This window comes from Mustela nivalis (assembly GCF_964662115.1).
Source record: "Mustela nivalis genome assembly, chromosome: 7".
NCBI lineage: Eukaryota > Metazoa > Chordata > Mammalia > Carnivora > Mustelidae > Mustela > Mustela nivalis.
The window spans coordinates 66,894,138-66,914,693 of NC_139026.1; the positions used below are offsets into that span (position 1 = coordinate 66,894,138).

Sequence of the window (20,556 nt, forward strand, 5' to 3'; positions counted from 1 at the left end):
TTTATTTATTTGACAGACAGAGATCACAAGTAGGCAGGGAGGCAGGCAGAGAGAGAGAGGAGGAAGCAGGCTCCCTGCTGAGCAGAGAGCCCGATGCGGGGCTCAATCCCAGGACCCTGAGATCATGGTCTGAGCTGAAGGCGGAGGCTTAACGCACTGAGCCACCCAGATGCCCCAAATTTTCAACAAACTTAAAGAAGATACTTCTCGGGGTTGGTTCCAGAGCGTAGCTCACAAAAGGCCTTTTAAAGAAAAGAATCTAAAGCAGCAGTGCACTAACAGGACTGCGGAATCTAGAACAAGTTCTCCTGGAAACCGTCTCTTCCACTGTTGTAAAGTCCTTCTACCTCTTAGATGGAAGGATAAAAATACGGAACAGTAATGCAGGAATCAGAGAGTCCACCTCAGTCTACTTCTTGCCTCTGCGATTACTCCCCTAGTGGAACGGGGCTAAAGAGAGAAAGGAGGCAGGTTTTGGGTAACATTCTCCAAAGCAGAAGGGAGGAGAGGAGACGGGTCTCTAGATGTCAGGTCAAAAGGGTGGTCTCTTCTGAGCAGTCACTGCATATAGGAATGTGTAACTCAGAAACCCCCAGGGCTTCGACACTCTACACTCTATTTTTTAAACATCGTTAGGAGAGGGGCGCCTTGGTGGCTCAGTCAGTTAAGTGGCTGCCTTCGGCTCAGGTCATGATCCCAGAGTCCCGGGACCAAACCTCACATCAGGCTCCCTTCTAAGTGAAAGTCTCCTCCTCTCTCTGACCCTCTCCGGGCTCGTGCTCTATCTCACCCTCTCTCTCAAATAAATGAATAAAATCTAAAATAAAATAAAACAAAGCATCTTCATAACATATAATTCGCATATAAAATTATGCGAAAATTTACCCCTTCAAAGCGTGCACTTCAGGGTCTACATTGTCGAATATACATAAAACCATCTTCCTGGAGAGCTGAGTTTAGATTAGCCTTCATACAGCTTAAATCCAAGTTTTAAATTTCCCAACGATACTGCAATCACCAAATCCTCTGACTTCAACTTAACAGAAACTCTTCTGGCTCTTCTCAAGTTAAGGCAACACCCTGAAACTCTGGTGGAATCATTGTGAAAACAATGTATTTTGCTCACTATTTCTGTGTCTTTCCAGAGAAAAGCAATTTGACACTCCCCTTCCCCAACTCCCAGGAGCCAATCACTTACAAGAGTCATGTAATGGAGCATTCGACCATCTACCCGTCCTTCGTCAAACTGGGTCTTGTACTGGGGGAGACCAATGTCATCCAACCACCCTACAGGAGAGAAATCGGTGTTGTTAGTAAGCCATGCAACACCTGTACTTGTGATTCAAAAGAAAAAGCAGCTTCATTCATTTATTCATTCATTCAGTCAGTCACTCATTTACTCATTCATGAATGAGTGAATTTAAAAATCTCTTACTAGTAACCCAGTTGAAATCCAGCTTTCCATGGTTGGTTTCTTCTTCAGACCCCACGGCTTGCAGTGCCAGCTGGAGCTTCTTTCGATGAAGTGAACGCTTAATCCCAAGTTCCTGAAATAATAAGCAGAAACACTGGTTTGACCATTCTGTCACTATGGGCTAGATGCCACTGGCAAAAGATGCCAGCTCCCCCCAAACGAAGCCAGTGTTAAAGACCCGACAATCCTGTTCAGTCAGCATGCCAAGTCAAGTTGGTGAAATGTTGCTGAACAAAAGGCCCCTAGAAAGCCAAGACCACAGCAACTAGTTTAGTGGGATGTTCCATTCCCTAGTAGGCTCCTTCCTCAGCAAGACTGGAATTCTATTCTTTCTGTACAAAAGGTTAAACAATTAGGAAATATGTTAAATAATTTGACGTAAGATGTAGGGCTCTTTCCTTTTCCTTTTTGCAAAGTAAAGTTGAATTGCATACATTACACTGAGAAGTTGGGCCAATGCTAAAGCCTCACAAAGATTCTGAGAAATATGAGCTTAAGGTTTATTATTATGTCTATACAATTATTTCTCATTAAAATAGCCAGTGGCTTACATGTTTCATAAGGAATCATTAAGATCAGGTCCTTCTTGTTAAATCCATGCGATTAAATTAAAAAAAAAAAGTGTGAAGCAGAAAACACAGTTTTTCAAGAGTACTGACTGGCTCCCCCCACTCCCCTTTCTGGAGTATAAAACAATTCTACAATCATATTCTCTTTCTCAGTAGCCATTGTCTAAACAAAACAGAGAAGCAGTCACCTTCTCCAGATCTTGCTGAGAAGCCTGCAGAAGTGTTTGGCCAGATGCAATCCAGTGCTTGCCTGAATTCACGTAGGACCCCAAGCCCTGCTCCACAAGCCAATCGCAAACCTGCTCCTTGGTCCATTTGGCAAATGGCATATCCAAGTCGCTATAAGAAAACGAACAACTGTGTGAAGAACAATTCCAAGCCAGCCCTGTGGCTTCTCAAGGTTGACCAACTTATACTGAATGAATGTAGAAATTCCCTAGTAATGCCCTATTTGACCATGAAAAGCTTACTTTTCAGTCCATGTTTAGGGGAGGTGGTACTGGCATTGAAAGTTACCTCAAAAGGACCACAGCTTTCATTTTCAAATGAAACCACAAAAGATTCAATATGTTTGAGCAAGAAACATATTTGTGGAAGAAAAACAAGTTGAACCAACAAGTCAAGTCACTGTACTAGTTTCAGTCAACGTGGTTTGAAGACTGAATTTCTAAACAGAAAACACTAGGTTAGATGGAAAGAAATCAAGTCTAACTTGAACTGTAGCAGAATTATGGTTTCTCTCCAAATGGTTATCAGTGAGAAGAGCGCAACATGCCATCACTGAGTACAGGGAAACATAATCACAGTAATTTCTGGGTCAAATTTTCTACTTTGACATGTAAATCGTGTTCCTCTTTGGGGGAAAAAAAATGTAGATAAACAAAAATTTTCTTTATTTTTTTTTAAAACAGCACAAGGAGATCCTCTACTGTGTATAAAGAGAACACATGGCAAATGAGACCTTCATGTGTTTGGAGAAAGCCAGGGTTTCCTCCTTGATAAAACCTGTGCCCAGTCTTCTGCGAGGGTAGGAGAGACCATGTTCCAAAGACTAAGTGTAATGGTTTGTGCTAGATGTTTGCCAACCCCATCCTTCTCATGCTCAGTAGGTCAGTACAGTAATTTCAAAACAGCCCTCAATTGTGGTAAGGGTGTAGGAAAAGTTCCTAGAGTCTTAACAGATAAAGCATTACATAGTCCTGATAAATTCAGGATTATTTAATCCTGATTAAATTCCGTTAGAATTTGTGTCTTAATGAATTTATGTAGGTGCGTTCACAGAATCCATTAGTCATTAACGTTCACTGAACAGTTACTATTTACCAGATACTCAACGCATATAAACTCCTTTAATCTTCATAATTAGACTAATTCATACCAGGGGACACGGAGGTGTAGAGTATGGATGTAGTTGCTCAAAGGTCACCCAGGTTACAGGAAGCAGCCAAGCCAGCAATCAGATCCAAGCAGTCTGTCTCTAGAACCTACTCTTAACCGCTATGTTAGCCCATCTCTCTAGAGCTATGCTTTAGAGTACTTGGAGTAACTATTTTCTCAGTCAGATTGAAGTCAAAGAATCATTCTTACACAGATGTTGCTGACACTTTAGCTTTGGTTCCTCCCCTGGCTCACGCAGCCCTCATCTTCTGCATGATTTTCACCAACCACTGCCAACCCGCACTGCTCTAAAGATGACGGACCCCTCTGCCAGGCAAAGGGGTAAGCAAGGGATTCTACTGCTCAGCCCAGGGACAATACTAACATTGCAAGTGCTCATAGCCTGGACATGTGGGTAGAGATGTCAAAGTCCATTCGTTCAGTTTTTCTCACCTGTTAGATTGTCCCAAATCTCGAGACCAACCCAGTTGTGGCCCTGCAGTTGCCCTTGTCCCTCCTCTTTTAAATTCAGGCTCAGACAGGTCATCTGGGTTGAATGTAGTTGACTGACTTCTCCTAAGTCTGAATAGAAGAAACAACATCACATTGCCTTGTAGAGACCTGAGGAGACCTTAGGACTTTAAAGTTAATGAGAACATTGCTTATGTATGGTCAGAAAAGATGTCTGGATTTACACTTTAACTGAGACCCAGTGAGTCAGTGCATCCCAGATCACAATCTTCCTTCCATCAAAGGAACAGCAAAGCCTTACAACTGCATACTTGTTTCTAGGCAATCTTCCATTTATTCCTACATTTGAGCAACACACAACACAAAGCCCCCTCCGGTTGTCTGCTGTGTTACTTACTTTCTAAAGAGTTTCGTGATCCCTCTGGATTTCTTTTTGGAATCCGGCGATGGTGGAGATATCTGCGAATTTTTCGGCTGGGAAGATCTACCAGCCAGATCTAGGTGCTCAGCTGTCTCCTTCTCTGTTTCAGCTATCCCAAGAACAGAATACATACTTGGTGAGTTTTAAAGTACGGAATGAACATGACTAGATGCTACCCTTCTTAACTTTAGCAACTCTTCACAAATTCTTCTTCTGTTGGTCTGTAAAGAGCACCCTACAAATATTACAGATGGAACACAAATTTATGTTCTGCTTTACCGTCTGCTGTGTATCAGTGAATGATGTGTATAATATCACATATGATATTGTGCCTAAATTCATTAACTCACAAATTGCCACCTCTTTGAAGTTCAAAGGTGGGATAGGATTGCCACATTCTTTAAGTGATCTGAGATCACTTAAATTAATCTCGATTTTTCTGCAGCACTTGGTACTGCTGACATTCTTCCCACATTCTTCAAAAACATCATCTCCTTCATCTTGTTAGGACAATCTCCCAGATCTGTCATCTGATCGTTTCTTCTCTGCTATAGGACCTGTTTTCTCCTCTTCTTCCACTCCGAGATTCTGTTCTAGGCTCCTGCCAGCAGGATCTCTGAACAAGTTCACCCACTCCGTGCCTGGCACAAAATGATGGCTTCCCTCATTCATAAGCAGCCAGTATCACAATCTCTGGTCCTAATCTCTCTCCCCAGACTCAGGATCTGAACGTTTATGGATATTCCCAATGTGCTGTGCCAGGAACATCTTAGACTCAACAAATCCATCCAATTCTCAGAAGAATTCTCTTAGATTTTCTTATTTAATATTCCCTTGATACTAATTAATATTCTTCCTGTTACTCCCATTCACACTCTTTGGCATTTTCTTTTCACTCCCTCCTCTCCTTTGGCATTTACATCAGATCCTAGTCACCAAGCCCTGGCAGTCTTTTTTCAAGAGAGTTATTCCTATTTATAACTTGCTATGTCCTACTGAGAAAAGACTGTACTGGATATGCACACATTTTTCTTTTGATATAAAATCAGTGTCTGTTGATTCTGCCTTGAAAGAGTAACATCCAAATTTGCTACGCCCAGTTCTCCCAGCACTCTCTATTTCTTAATTCTTTTACCTGCCCCTTAAGACATGATCCCCCACTAACAAACACAAGCAGTACTGTTTCCTCAGTGTGAGACGACACTTTTACGGGAAAGAAAAAGTTGTACAAAAATCACAGAAATGGTGTTTCAGCAAGATACAAAAGTTGCAGAGGTTGACTTTTCTACGAAGCACAGCTGTGATTATAGGTTATAATAAGCAGCACTGGGCTCTTAGCATTAACAATGTATTTCTTCTAAGAAAGATGCAAAAACATTTGAAAATGTTGTCTGGATTTTATTTATCCCATGTGTATTCTAGAAATGTAAGACTGCAAAGGGAGAAAAGTAACCTGTGCTGACCCACATGAGTTGGTGTATGGGTATCTCAGGGAAAATCCAAAGGAACCTTTCCATCCAAACCCCAAAGCCATCATGGGTACGGGTATACCAGAAAATGTTGCCTAACTCACCCTCATTCTAAAAGCATCCTGTTTCCATTTTTTTGTTTTGAGGATGTTTCCTCCCTCCCATGCCCCACACTTTTAAAAAGGAAAACGGAGTTTCCCCTCTCCTAAAATCACTCTAGGGGAGGCTCCTTAAATATCCCAGAAATCTTCCTCCAGTGTCACTAAATGCCACTTCCATCTTCAAAGCAATAAATGTCAGAAGAACATTCCCTTAAGAAAAGTCAGTCTAAAGCAATCATTTGCAATGTCTTCTACAGACTTCTCGATTTGGCTGAAAACATTGCTCTCTGGGGATAATGGAGACATGGAGAAGGAACTGTTAGGACCTGGGAGTTAGTGTGAGACAGGATGCACTGGAAGGGTGAGAAAGCTGGAAGGTACGAGGCAGGAGAGTCCTGCCCTGGACTCTGAGGGTGCCGTGTGCTTCTGGGTCCTCCCAGAGCTCCTGGCAAGGTGTCATTAGCAGGGGTTAAAACAGCACGTAGGCTGGGAAGCAAAGACTCTCCAGAAAGTTCACTTTAGCAGCAGTTGGAAGGAACTCTCTGGAGTCGAGGACAACATTTTCTGATCGCTGCCAGCTTGCTTTCTAGAGATCGCAGATACCAAGAGCAAGGATTAGTCAGCCTGGAGGACAGCACTGGCGAAGGCTGGCATGCAGGGGTACGATACCTAGGGTGGGTGCACTGGCACTTCGTTTACGATCTTCAGATATCCCAACAATGCACACAATCACACGCAGCCCAATGGAGAGAACACAGGAGAATGACAAAATGAAACACAGCTCAAAGTCCTACTCACAAAATACACACGGGGGAGGAAAGGCAAGCACTGCGCTGTGCTTCCAACATCGCAGACTCCATTAGCAGGAACAATATGGGGTTAATTGGTCCACTTTCGAAACAGATGAGAAGCTGTTTACAATGAACTCAGAGAGTGTCAAGGGTTTTGGTCTTTCCTCTACACTTGTACTCCAACAAGGAGAGCAGGGTGATGGCCTGCACAGAGCTATCTTTACCACCGAATTAAACCCAAGGGGTCAGTTTCTTGCATTCACCTTCATTTCTGAGAACGAGAAACGCACAGATCAATGAACCAGGGAAGGGAGGGGATTGACCCTGTCCTCGTCCTGAGTGAATTAAAGCAAAAGCACGCTGGCCATACGTACCCAAGTTTGGTGCACTTGCTGTCCTCTTGTTACTTTTTATTTTTAAAAAGCCACGCCCAAAGAATGATCTGGCTTTCCGAGTGCCAAAGGGGTTGTCGTCCACGGATGCATCACGCCCCGGAGCTTTCGGAGGGAGGCCCCTGAATGGGCTGCTTTCTACAGGAGCTTTATCCTAAAAGACAAGTAATAATAAATGGAACACAGCGTGGCTGTGCACAATTAGGAGTACACGCTGGGCACAACACCTGATCTGTTACACATGTGATTTTATTTAAAAGAATCACAGAACTGATAAGTTGATTATGAACACCAAGCACCATATTACAATTTAGAAAGTCAGTTCTGAAAGCTACTTAGGAAGCAAGAGCAGCAACAAAAACATGTTCATCACTGACCTATAACCGGCATGCTTCATATGTGAAGTATTTAGGACATAGAAATTCTCAAGCTTTATTTTATTTGCCTCATTCCCCCAATGACATGGAAATAAGGTACTGCATAACCAGAATACCAGCAGGCTTCCTATTTTTCGAATGGTTATGACATGACTAGGCTACAATGCAGTTCACAGTCTTTGTACCGTAACTGCATCAGAAGCCCAGCGTAATATAATCACTGTGCAAAGTAGGCGTTATCTCCAAGCTTCTACACCAGCAGCAGAAAGAGATTCTACTCCAGTTATTTAAATATTCTACTCAAGGAATTACTAGTCAAATGAGGACACAACCAGTGACTGTTAAACATTTTGTTTTTGAGAGGGTGTTCTGAGACATATTCATTACCTTGCCTGCAAGTTACCCGACACAGATCACCAATTTTCAAACACTATGACATGCTTGATACACTTAACACCAAAACTAAACTTGTTATAATTAAATTTTTCTTCATCGATTCAGAAGATTCTTTGGCTGTCTCTAATAGGTCAAGGTCTTTATCGCGAAACTTAACTGTAATTAAGTTATGCTTCTAAGTACTGTTGATTTTTTAGCTTTCTTGTTATTTGAATTAGCAGTTCCAGTAACATGATCTATTATATTGTTTTAGTAGGATCCAAAGATGCTTTGATTTGCATGCCCTCATTCCTCTAACATCTCCTGCCCTCTGTTTTTGTTTTTGCAGAGGTAGAGAAAGGGGAGAGGGGACACAAGCTTTGAAGGTGGTTATTTTATCCTCTGAATTTATTGCTCATCGTAACTACAAGTTTATAGATGCCACAGTTTAGTGCAACTATTACCTATGTCTCACCACAGATGTCAAAATCATTTAATCATTTATTGAATTGGCAAGACAAAAAAGGACAAAGGATGCCTGTAATTACAGCTGTGTGCACAGTCCATGCCTTATCAGGGACACCTACATTACAACTCAAGGCATTCAGAGCCAGCAGTCAAGGGAGTGCATCTGGAAGTGGCCTACCAGAAGGTAGCCTTTACAGAGTTAATGGTTGAAAATTGGAGGAAGAACGAGAGCCCTTGTTGATGAGGCCTTTTAAAAAAAAAAGACAAAAAAACAGAACACCAAAATGTTTGCTGTATACACAGTGGCTATATTAAATAAACAGCTGTTCTCGGGCGGGTGACCTAAGGATGTTTTGTGAGGTCTTAGGAAGCCCAAATATGATAATTAAGAATATCACTAGCCTGATTGAGAGTTGGGGGTTTTGTCTGTTTTTTGTACCTCCCCAACAGTTTATTGAGGTGAAACATAAAAAGTAACTGAACAATTAGGGGACATTAAGTACACTCACGGTGTTATATAACTGCCACCTCCACCTAGCTCCCAAACATTTCCATCATTTTGAATAAAACCCCTCACCCTGGAAGCAGTTTCTCTCCGTTCCTCCCTCTCCATCTCTGGCAACCGCCAAACTGGGTTCTGTCTCTATGGATTTATCTACTCTACATACTTCACATAAATGGAATCGTGGACTATCTGATCTTTCGTATCTGGTTTCTTTCATATAACATGTTTTGGAGGTTCTGAGTTTGGGTTTTTTGGAGACAGTTAAGCAATCCCATGTATCAGACATCACAAACATTTTTCCATTGTAATCTGGACATAGGAATGGCTTCATATATTCACAAACTGTTACACACAATTCTAGAAATTAAAATAAACTTTTATCTACTTCTAAGCTATACAATCTCAGTTCCATTTATTTCCAATAATGGCTAATTAGTCTTCAGTTGTGATTATATACACTAGTTTCAACTGTTCATATTCACCCTTCTTAATATTTACCATTAACTGTGGTATCTAATAAATCTGCATTAGAGAAACCTCAAACTCTTCTTGACAGTTTTCTTTGGAAAATGGGAAAATGTGAGGATCCCTAAATATTTGCGTCTCAGGGTAACAGACAGAGAAACAACACAGAACCAACCCCATCTGATGACTCTTTCTTCAGATTGACCAGGCTGCTGGACTTTTGCAGACTTGAAGTTCTAAAAATAACAATAATAGTAATTAGGATTAATAATAAGTGGCTCTGGTGCCACTGTTTCTTAGGAGAATATCTTGGAAAGAAACTAAAACTGTGTGTGGGTTGAATCCTGGTCATAAAAGAAAATCCGGATTCAGGCAGTCACTTATGTGCTTTACTAAATTATAACATTGAGTTCTTTTAAAAGCAGAGGTGGTTAACTGTCCTGCCAATAACTCTAAATGTCCCACACATGTTAGAATAGCTGGAAAAACACTTAGGACTCTCCTTGTGATGTCAACATTTGAAAATAAACCAGCATTTTTCCATGGACCAGTGGTGTATCCTTTTATGTATACATTTAGACCAGGAACTTTTTTATTTTTTATTTTTATTTAAATTTTAGTTAATATACCAGGGAACTTCTAAAATACTCACATACTATTTATATATAATCCTTGTAATTAAAATAAAGCACAGAAGTGTTACTTTTCAATTCACAAAGGAATCCATTTTCTGAATCTGGCCAAGTAGTTCATTTTACAGTTCTGATCGAGGCATACAAGAAAAATCCCTCTGGCTGCCCATAATAATTTGTTTGCTATCCTTGCAAAGGTGAAGTGACACTGTAAACATCCAGAGATTTTTTTCCCTTTCACATAACTAGCATTCAAGTGTACAGGGCTGTCTTTTCAAAAATGGAAGTCAGGAATAGGTGACCAGTTTAGAGAGAGAAAAAAGCTCTAAGAAGCAGAGTAACACACATACACAAACTTTTAAAAGGCAATTCTCATGTACTCATGTGTACATAAGTTACTAGACTTGTCCAGTATCAAATAAAGTAAAAGATATTGGTGAGAAAAGAGAAGATCTCATCTTTGAATACTGCTCTGGTAAGAGATTTTCCTAATTCAGACTTGAACTTGGATAAACATAGATAATGGACCGGTTTACTACATGGAGAATGCAAAAAACTACTGCAGCCTTTCCAGCCATTACATCATTCTCTGTGACTCTTTTCTGCTAGGGTCAAAATGCAAGCCAGTGCAAACCTGAAATTCAAAGCACTGCACTTCACATGAAAACTGATGAAGGAAGGCTAAAGCCGTGCAAACACTTGGCACGAGATAATGGATAACAGTCCATGAGTAAGAATCTCTTTGTTAACTCACAACCTCCCCTTTCCCTGACATCCAACCACCACACCTGCATTAATGTATTCAGGCCTCAGTCATCCGCTTCTCACAGTGGTCACTGTGAGTTTGTCAGAAGCTTCCTCTCTCCCAGGTATCAATGACATTTTCCACATTCAAGAACATGACTTACGAAAGACTATCGCACGGCTGGGTTTCAACAGAAGCACCAAGGATTATTTTTCCATCACTAAAAGAAGAAAGAAAAGAAAAGGAAAAAAAAAGATGGAATGTGTGTGCTTCACAAGTAAAAGACCATATATATTCTAAGTAAGCAGAACTGTCAAAAAAACAAAAAATTGTGCTGGGGAAGCGATTTCTCTTTTAAAACAGTCATGTGTGTTTTCTTTTGTTTTGTTTTTAAACACAGGCTCCATGCCCAGCATGGGGCTTGAACCCACAACCCTGAGATTAAGACCTGAGCTGAGATTGAGTCAGCTGCTGAATTTACTGAGGATTCCCAGCTGCCCCTCTCTTTTAAAATTTTCTACTATATTTTCTTTTGTTAAAAAAATATTTTACTTATTTATCTGACAGAGAAATCACAAGTAGGCAGAGAAGCAGGCAGAGAGAGAAGAGGAAGCAGGCTCCCTGCCGAGCAGAGAGCCCTATGTGGGGCTCGATCCCAGGACCCTGGGATCATGACCTGAGCCAAAGGCAGAGGCTTAACCCACTGAGCCATCCAGGTGCCCCTAAAATATTCTATTATATTTTCTTTTATTTGGTCTCATTATAAGGTTAAGTAATTGAGAACATGCTCCCTCAAAATTCTACTTGTTAATGGAGAAACTACTGTATCCCTGTCCCAAATCCTTCTTCCGAACAGCCTGGGCCACATGACCATTGCTATGGGGCTTGGGACCCACTGGCGGCTCCCCATGACTTAGGACATAAAACTTGAGTCCCCTAAAATCTCTCTCTAACCTGAACACCACACCTCCCTGGACTCCTGCCCTAGGACTTCTTGCTTCACACCCTTTATTTCAATAATCCAGAACTGACTGTAGTGATTGATTTACACTGGTCCCCTGGCACATGCCTTACAGTTTCTTGCCTCTCACAGTAAAACCTGTGTCTGTAAATAAATTGCAATGCACTCTTGTGTTTGCTTGATCTACTCTGCTGAACATTTATATTGCAATGTTGGGTCATAAATGACATACCTTTCTTCAAATGAAGTCTCTGGTTGAGGAGGCAATTTTGCGCTTTCAGACGTTTCCAGGCCCTTAGATGTTGGCAGTAATGAAGGGATTGAAACTTGTAAGATGCTGGTGTGGAACTGTAATGTAATTAGAGAAAGTAAAAAATCCAATAAATAAGACAGAAGTCACAGAGATAAAATAAAAATAACGGAGACAATTACATGGTCCATCAAAAAAATTTCATACACCTATGTTTAAAAACACTATTCTTCTATTTATAAAATGGTCTCTGGATATAAACATCAATGACTGTTAAAGTCAGAGAAAACATTCTGGAGGAAGGTCATTTTTTTTTTTAAAGGTTTTATTTATTTATTTGACAGAGAGAGAGTGATCACAAGTAGGCAGAGAGGCAGGCAGAGAGAGGGGGGAAGCAGGTCCCTGCTTAGCAGAGATCCCGATGTAGGGCTCGATCCCAGGACCCTGAGATCATGACCTGAGCTGAAGGCAGAGGCTTAACCCACTGAGCCACCCAGGTGCCCCAAGGAAGGTCATTTTTGAACTTGGTTCTGAATAAAACATAATACCATCAAGTAAGTCAATAGTTGATCCTGACAACTTTAAGCCCTAGTAAAAACTTTGGTTCTAACCTTATGCAAGTCACTTAACTGGGCACCAGTTTTCTCCTCTGTAACATGAGAATGGCAATGCCTACCTGACAGGGTTGTCATGATTTGAGATGAGATTTGGGTAAAGTGCTTTGTAAACACATCTGTTTTCACTTTATTTTCTATCACTAGTCTAATACAGAATGTTGTTCAAACCAGATTTTTTTTTTTTTTAAGATTTTATTTATTTGACAGAGAGAGACATGGTGAGAGGGAACACAAGGAGGAGGAGTGGGAGAGGGAGAAGCAGGCTTCCCACTTCCCTGAGCAGGGAGCCTGATGAGGGGCTCCATCCCAGAACCCTGGGATCACGACCTGAGCAGAAGGCAGACACTTAACGACTGAGCCACCTAGGCACCCCCCAAACCAGTTCTTTGTGGATACCACTTAAAACACTTGGCTTAATAATACTACAGCAGCAACAACAAAAATGCCTAAAAACACCTTCCTAAACAAATGCTTTGTGTACCCTAAGGATGGAATCTATGGAACAAATTTTATACTCTGGGGTTAAATAATTTTCGATGACTATAGAGCATTATGGTGTAAGAGCCCATCATAAACTACAATACATGAATCACTTAAAAAATATTGTGATAAAAAAATAAAATTTTCCTCAGTGAATTCAGTCTTCCAGTCAACCAACCAATCATTGACCGTCCCTCCTTCTGAAGTCAGCCAGGAAGGTAGGGACTTACAACCTGGAACACACTTCTAGATGCCAATCAATCAATGACAGTCTCACCTCTGTAACCACACATCCACAGCGGATGTCAACTCTCTCTAGCCTCTGAGAGTCCCTCAATCCCTGAGCTCCAAGCAACCCCACATGCCCCACATATGATCAAAGAGACTGTCCCTGACCAACAAAGTTCACCGAGGTAACTAAATAAGCAATACATTTAGCTCTGTGGTTTTTTGTTCCAGTTACTGAGCGGTGGTCTCATTCCTTGACACTAAGAGGTTATAACATGTGAAGTCTGTTGAAATAATCTGATTGGGCCCAAGACGGAGTGGTTCGTGTTAAGCTCCATGTCAGTAAACCCAAGCTTAGCTAAGTTTCCGTGCTCGGCACTCCCAGAAAAGGCAGACCTAGGTCAACCAATCGGCACTTGCCTGCCCTTAGTAAGTTACCTGACCCACCCCGCCCCGAGACTTCTCTTTGCTGCACATTAAGGAAAGTAACCCTACTTAACCAACCAGCAAATGACCAGCCTGATCCTCTGCTCCTGCTTCCTTCGGCCTAAAAAAGCCCTTCATTTTGTACAGATCCGTAGAGTTCCTTTCCATCTGCTAAAACGGACATTGCCTGATTCATAAATTGCTGAATAAAGCCAGTAAGATGTTGCAAATTTACTCATTTGAAGTTTGTTCTTTAACAACAAGTCTGATCTTGTTGCTTCGCGATTTTTTATTTATTTATTTTTTTTTTAGAATCTTTATGATTAGTTCTGGGCAATTTACAGAGCCATCATCCCTGTGTTAAAAATTTTCTCAGCTGAATTTTTTTTAAAGATTTTATTTATTTGACACAGAGAGATCACAAGTAGGCAGAGAGAGAGAGGAGGAAGCAGGCTCCCTGCTGAGCAGAGAGCCCAATGTGGGACTTGATTGATCCCAGGACCCTGAGATCATAAACTGAGCCGAAGGCAGAGGCTTAACCTACTGAGCCACCCAGGCGCCCCTGAATTTTGTTCTTTAAGAAGTCCTATTGCTGTAAAATAGGAGATTACTTCACTCTCTTTTTTCTTTTTTTTTTTTAAATTTGAATCTTTATGATTAGTTCTGGGCGAATTCTTGAGCCATCATCCCTTGTGTTGTCAAGTTCACAGTAGCTCCCCGGGTTCCTAACATGGGGAAGGAAATGGCCCACTAACAAACTGATCCATTTCCTTGATTTCGTTTTGAACTTAGGACTTTAACTCCCAACTCCAATCTCCCTTCTAGCTCTTCTTTAACAATATGGCTGAACACACTCAATCCTCATCAAATCATTCTGGTTCCAAACAAAAAGTCTCATTAAAGTACAATTCACATAGGAAAGACTTTTTTTAAAGAGACTATCTGGGCAAATCTTACATGTAACATCTGCCATTCTGTAAATAGGCAGCAAGCATACTCATTGGCTGTCAAATGTTATTTTTCCCTTCAGTAGAAATATAATTAGCAATTAGGGGATTTTCCCCCTCTAACATATTTTTTATTTCCCCCTCTAAAATATTTTTTATTCCTTAACTAATCCTTTGCCTCTTTTTTCCAATTTTATTGGGATATCACTGACATGCAGTACCGTATAAATTAAAAAGAAAAAAGAAAAGGAAAGGAAAAAAAAACACATTTTTTTCCTTGCAATGAGAACTTTTCGGATCTACAGTCTTAGCAACCTTCCAGCATACCAGACAGCAGTGTTAACTATAGTCATCACGTTGTACCTTATACCCCCAGCACACTTGTCTTATAACTGGAAGTCCGTACCTTTTGATCACCACCTTCCAATTTCCCCTACCCAGTAATCCTTATGACTGACATCTTTTAGCCCTCTCCTATAGTGAAGAGAGAAATGTTTCCTCCTTGAATTCATTTTCATGCAATTCAAATTTCATTTTCTCATTAGGTAATCAGCAGGAATAGATAGGAAAAGAAAAGATGCCACTTGGTTTTTTTCTCACTGAATACAGTAATATGTTAAAGGAAAGACGACCAAAGGGGGAATTGGAAAACATAAGGTAGTCAAGACTATTTAGTTAAAAAACAAAAACAACAATAACAAAAACAATTTTTCCCATTCCAGTTTCTCTAGACAGTACACTGCACTAAAATTAAAAGTTCTAGGGCAAAGACGGAGGTGCTGTCAGGAAGCCACGGGTGTGCCTAGGTTAAGACCTCAGGAAGACTTAAGGTACAGCTGTCTCATTGAAACCTTCAAAAAGTTCGACAACTCTAAAAACAGAGGGATATTCCATAGCAGCCATACAGAAAACTTAAGATAGAGAAAGTCTTATGGTGAAGATAATTGTGGATATCCTTTACCTGATGGAGTGGATTATAAATTGATTCATAAGAAATGCCAAATGAATAAAATATTATACCAAATAGAACCAAGAGGGACAGAGATAGTAGAAGGCAGAAGGCCCTAGACCCGTATAGATACTTTTGCAGAAAACAACTCATCTGCAATTACAGGTTCTTTCTCCTGGAAATGGAAAGATGACTCCCAAGGAACAACCAAGAGCCCAAAGGTCTGGGCCCTGTCAAGGAACTGGCCACACGAGCCTGGCTGGATTTGGGAACTGCTACTGACTAATGATACGTGGGTGTCTTCCATGTCTATGTTCCCTCTTCTTGAATGGGAATGCCCAGTAGTTACTATGCCCATTCCACCACTGCATGTCAGGTGTGTAGGGGACAAATGACTTGACCTTGAATTTCCTGGTTCTTTACATGGAATGGAGTGCTACTCGAGAAGCCAAACCTGAGCAGCTGCACCTATATCTTGACCGGGTCTGGATGACAAGGTCTTGGGATGCGGAAGCCTGACTGGAGTAAGACCAAGAGGTCTTTGATGAGGGGATGAGGACATTTTGCATGGGGGAGGGATATAAATGATTGTAGCCAGAGAGTGGAGGGCAGTTGTACTAGTCGAATATGGTCGTAGGGGTATATGCCATCCCATGTGTTCTTCTCAAATGTGATATTACTTGTCCATCAAGAGGTAGGGTCTTTGTTTCCTCTCTGTGAATGTGTGTGGGCCTGTGACTACAGGAGAAGAGATGCCACAGGGTTTCCGAGTCATAGCATAAAAGATGATATAAATATGCCCAGTCCTCTTATTGGGATGCTCATCCTTAGGATCTAAACGCTCTGCTAGAAGAAAGCCAGGGAGTCACAGGTATTTCCAGCTAGGGCCTCAGCTGAGGTCCTGTCCAACAGTAGTACCAACCAACCATGTGATATACAAATGGGTAGCCTTCGGATGACTCAAGCCTCCAGCCTTCACACCATTCCAACTATTGCCCAGTGGAGCGAAGAAGAAATGCTCCTGCTGAGCCTTACCCACATCACACATTTGTTAGCAAAACAAGTGCTGTCATTCAAGCCACAAATTTTTGGGGTGGTTTGCAATAGGTAATGGAAACAGATTTTGGCACCAGTCTGATGTGTGAAAGAAAAGTTAATGATGAGTTCAAGACTAAATATTCCTGTCCAGCTGCTTTTTTCCAAGTCTAAAGAAGTCAGGGAAGATTTTAGACCAGAATTTTTCAGAGACAACATTGGAAGTGACTAAAACCAACTTCTTTATATAATCTCACGTTATCCCTCTTCATTTATTCCCTATTTGTTCTTTACTAATAAAGATTATTATTGTGTAGATTGTAATCCATTTAGGATGACATCTTTCTCCCATGTTCTTCCTGAATTATTTAAGCAATTTTGACATTGCCCAAGGTATTTATTTATTAAAGAGGGGGGAAAACCAATCTTTCAAATAAAGTCCTAGCAGACTGAGTTTTGACATGAAAATTGCTAAGACTCAGTCAGTAGCCACACTGAGAAAAGATCCCAGGTCTTTCCTGCTGTCAACAGCATTTTAACCTTCAATGACACAGTCTCTTCACTACAAAGATAATGTTGAGAGTCTGTAAATACCTCTTCTGGAACACTTGTGTTAAATGGGTCACGACTGGGAGATCCCGTGACTGGTGTAGATGATACACTTTTCTCCAGGTCACTAAAACCCTGCGCATCCAGCAAAGTGGAGACGGAACCAGAAGTGAGCAGACCGTCCAAGTCGCCATCTTGGTCTAGGAAAAGGAGAAAAATGGCAGCTTTTCATTTACATTTCATTTTTGGAGGAAGAATACCAACTGAATATAAACATTTTTCCCATCCTCAAAAATCAAAAGTGAGTTTCCTTTGAAATCCTTAGAAAAATAACAAGAGGACCTCTAGGAGAAATGTTAAACTATGAGCACCTGGAGCCTGAGGGTGGTATTAATAGCTATTACCACAGACTCACAGCCTTGAAATCAGAAGTTCATTTAGTCCAACAACCTTCCCTAATTTTGTTTCAGAATTGGGGGCTTTACAAATTTCAGTTCAGAAACAACCAAGCTGGGGAGGAGTCAAGATGGCGGAGAAGTAGCAAGCTGAGACTGCTTCAGCTAGCCGGAGATCAGCTAGATAGCTTATCTAAAGATTGCAAACACCTGAAAATCCATGGGCAGATCGAAGAGAAGAAGAACAGCAATTCTGGAAACAGAAAAACAACCACTTTCTGAAAGGTAGGACCGGCGGAGAAGTGAATCCAAAGCGACGGGAAGATAGACCCCGGGGGAGGGGCCGGCTCCCGGCAAGCAGCGGAGCAAGCGCGCACAAAATCAGGACTTTTAAAAGTCTGTTCCGCTGAGGGACATCGCTCCAGAGGCTAAACCGGGGCGAAGCCCACGCGGGGTCAGCGTGGCCTCAGGTCCCGCAGGGTCACAGAAGGATCGGGGGTGTCTGAGTGTCGCAGAGCTTGCGGGTATTGGAACGGGAGAGCCAGCTACAGAGACAGAGCGGACAGTAGGCTCACAGCTCAGTGTTACCTTGAACCGGTCGCAGGCTCGGTGAGCTCGGAGCGCAGCTGGAGGTCAGGCAGACGGGAGTAACTGGGCGCTGTTCTCTGGGGCCCTGGGCTCTCGGCTCCTCCGGGCCTGAGACCAGGAGGCCGCCATTTGTATTCCCGTCCTCTGGAACTCAACGGAAAGCGCTCAGGGAACAAAAGCTCCTGAAAGCAAACCCGAGCGGATTACTCACCCCGGCCCCGGGTAAGGGCGCTGTAATTCCGCCTGGGGCAAAGACACTTGAGAATCATTACAACAGGCCCCTCCCCCAGAAGATCAACAAGAAATCCAGCCGAGACCAAGTTCACCTACCAAGGAGTGCGGTTTCAATACCAAGGAGAGCAGCAGAATTCCAGAGGAGGAGAAAGCCAAGCACGGAACTCATGGTTTTTTCCTGTGATTTTTTTTAGTCTTGCAGTTAATTTAATTTTTTCTTTTTCATTTTTTTTTTCCTTCTCGCCTTCGGGTAAATTTTTTTTTTTAACTGTTACCTTTTTCTTTTTTAACGATTTTTTACTAGTTTATCTAATATATATATTTTTTCTTTTTTACATATTTCTTAGGTGTTTTCTTTTTTAAAAAATTCTTTTCTTTTTTAATTTCTTTTTTCTTTTTTTTTCTTTCTTCCTTTTTGAACCTCTTTTTATGCCCTTTCTCCCCACTCACGATTTTGGATCTCTTCTCATTTGGTTAAAGCATATTTTCCTGGGGTTGTTGCCACCCTTTTAGTATTTTACTTGCCCCTTCATTTACTCTTATCTGGACAAAATGACAAGACGTAAAAATACAACACAAAAAAAAGAACAAGAGGCAGTACCGAAGGCTAGGGACCTAATCAATACAGACATCGGTAATATGTCAGATCTAGAGTTCAGAATGACAATTCTCAAGGTTCTAGCCGGGCTCGAAAAAGGCATGGAAGATATTAGAGAAACCCTCTTGAGAGATAGAAAAGCCCTTTCTGGAGAAATAAAAGAACTAAAATCTAACCAAGTTGAAATCAAAAAAGCTATTAATGAGGTGCAATCAAAAATGGAGGCTCTCACTGCTAGGATAAATGAGGCAGAAGAAAGAATTAGTGATATAGAAGACCAAATGACAGAGAATAAAGAAGCTGAGCAAAAGAGGGACAAACAGCTACTGGACCACGAGGGGAGAATCCGAGAGATAAGTGACACCATAAGACGAAACAACATTAGAATAATTGGGATTCCAGAAGAAGAAGAAAGAGAGAGGGGAGCAGAAGGTATACTGGAGAGAATTATTGGGGAGAATTTCCCCAATATGGCAAAGGGAATGAGCATCAAAATTCAGGAGGTTCAGAGAACGCCCCTCAAAATCAATAAGAATAGGCCCACACCCCGTCACCTAATAGTAAAATTTACAAGTCTCAGTGACAAAGAGAAAATCCTGAAAGCAGCCCGGGAAAAGAAGTCTGTAACATACAATGGTAAAAATATTAGATTGGCAGCTGACTTATCCACAGAGACCTGGCAGGCCAGAAAGAGCTGGCATGATATTTTCAGAGCACTAAACGAGAAAAACATGCAGCCAAGAATACTATATCCAGCTAGGCTATCATTGAAAATAGAAAGAGAGATTAAAAGCTTCCAGGACAAACAAAAACTGAAAGGATTTGCAAATACCAAACCAGCTCTACAGGAAATATTGAAAGGGGTCCTCTAAGCAAAGAGAGAGCCTACAAGTGGTAGATCAGAAAGGAACAGAGACCATATACAGTAACAGTCACCTTACAGGCAATACAATGGCACTAAATTCATATCTCTCAATAGTAACCCTGAATGTGAATGGGCTAAATGCCCCTGTCAAAAGACACAGGGTATCAGAATGGATAAAAAAACAAAACCCATCTATATGTTGCCTCCAAGAAACTCATTTTAAGCCCGAAGACACCTCCAGATTTAAAGTGAGGGGGTGGAAAAGAATTTACCATGCTAATGGACATCAGAAGAAAGCAGGAGTGGCAATCCTTATATCAGATCAATTAGATTTTAAGCCAAAGACTATAATAAGAGATGAGGAAGGACACTATATCATACTCAAAGGGTCTGTCCAACAAGAAGATTTAACAATTTTAAATATCTATGCCCCCAATGTGGGAGCAGCCAACTATATAAACCAATTAATAACAAAATCAAAGAAACACATCCACAATAATACAATAATAGTAGGGGACTTTAACACTCCCCTCACTGAAATGGACAGATCATCCAAGCAAAAGATCAGCAAGGAAATAAAGGCCTTAAACGACACACTGGACCAGATGGACATCACAGATATATTCAGAATATTTCATCCCAAAGCAACAGAATACGCATTCTTCTCTAGTGCACATGGAACATTCTCCAGAATAGATCACATCCTCGGTCCTAAATCAGGACTCAACCGGTATCAAAAGATTGGGATCATTCCCTGCATATTTTCAGACCACAATGCTCTAAAGCTAGAACTCAACCACAA

The 20,556-nt window shown here is 41.3% G+C and overlaps 1 protein-coding gene across 1 annotated transcript in view; it reads right to left on the reverse strand.

Moving 5' to 3' along the window:
* The window catches only part of LOC309870262 (liprin-beta-1-like), a gene marked incomplete at both ends in the record, with an annotated part of 52,911 nt that overhangs the window by 2,795 nt on the left and 29,560 nt on the right, over nucleotides 1-20,556 (reverse strand). Inside the window, 11 exons of the mRNA XM_082742445.1 lie at nucleotides 1,199-1,287; nucleotides 1,436-1,547; nucleotides 2,232-2,382; nucleotides 3,874-4,002; nucleotides 4,289-4,421; nucleotides 6,552-6,584; nucleotides 7,048-7,219; nucleotides 9,422-9,491; nucleotides 10,796-10,852; nucleotides 11,826-11,941; nucleotides 17,120-17,274. Coding sequence (XP_082598571.1) covers nucleotides 1,199-1,287; nucleotides 1,436-1,547; nucleotides 2,232-2,382; nucleotides 3,874-4,002; nucleotides 4,289-4,421; nucleotides 6,552-6,584; nucleotides 7,048-7,219; nucleotides 9,422-9,491; nucleotides 10,796-10,852; nucleotides 11,826-11,941; nucleotides 17,120-17,274 — 1,217 coding nt within the window. The remainder of the gene's footprint in view (nucleotides 1-1,198; nucleotides 1,288-1,435; nucleotides 1,548-2,231; nucleotides 2,383-3,873; nucleotides 4,003-4,288; nucleotides 4,422-6,551; nucleotides 6,585-7,047; nucleotides 7,220-9,421; nucleotides 9,492-10,795; nucleotides 10,853-11,825; nucleotides 11,942-17,119; nucleotides 17,275-20,556) is intronic.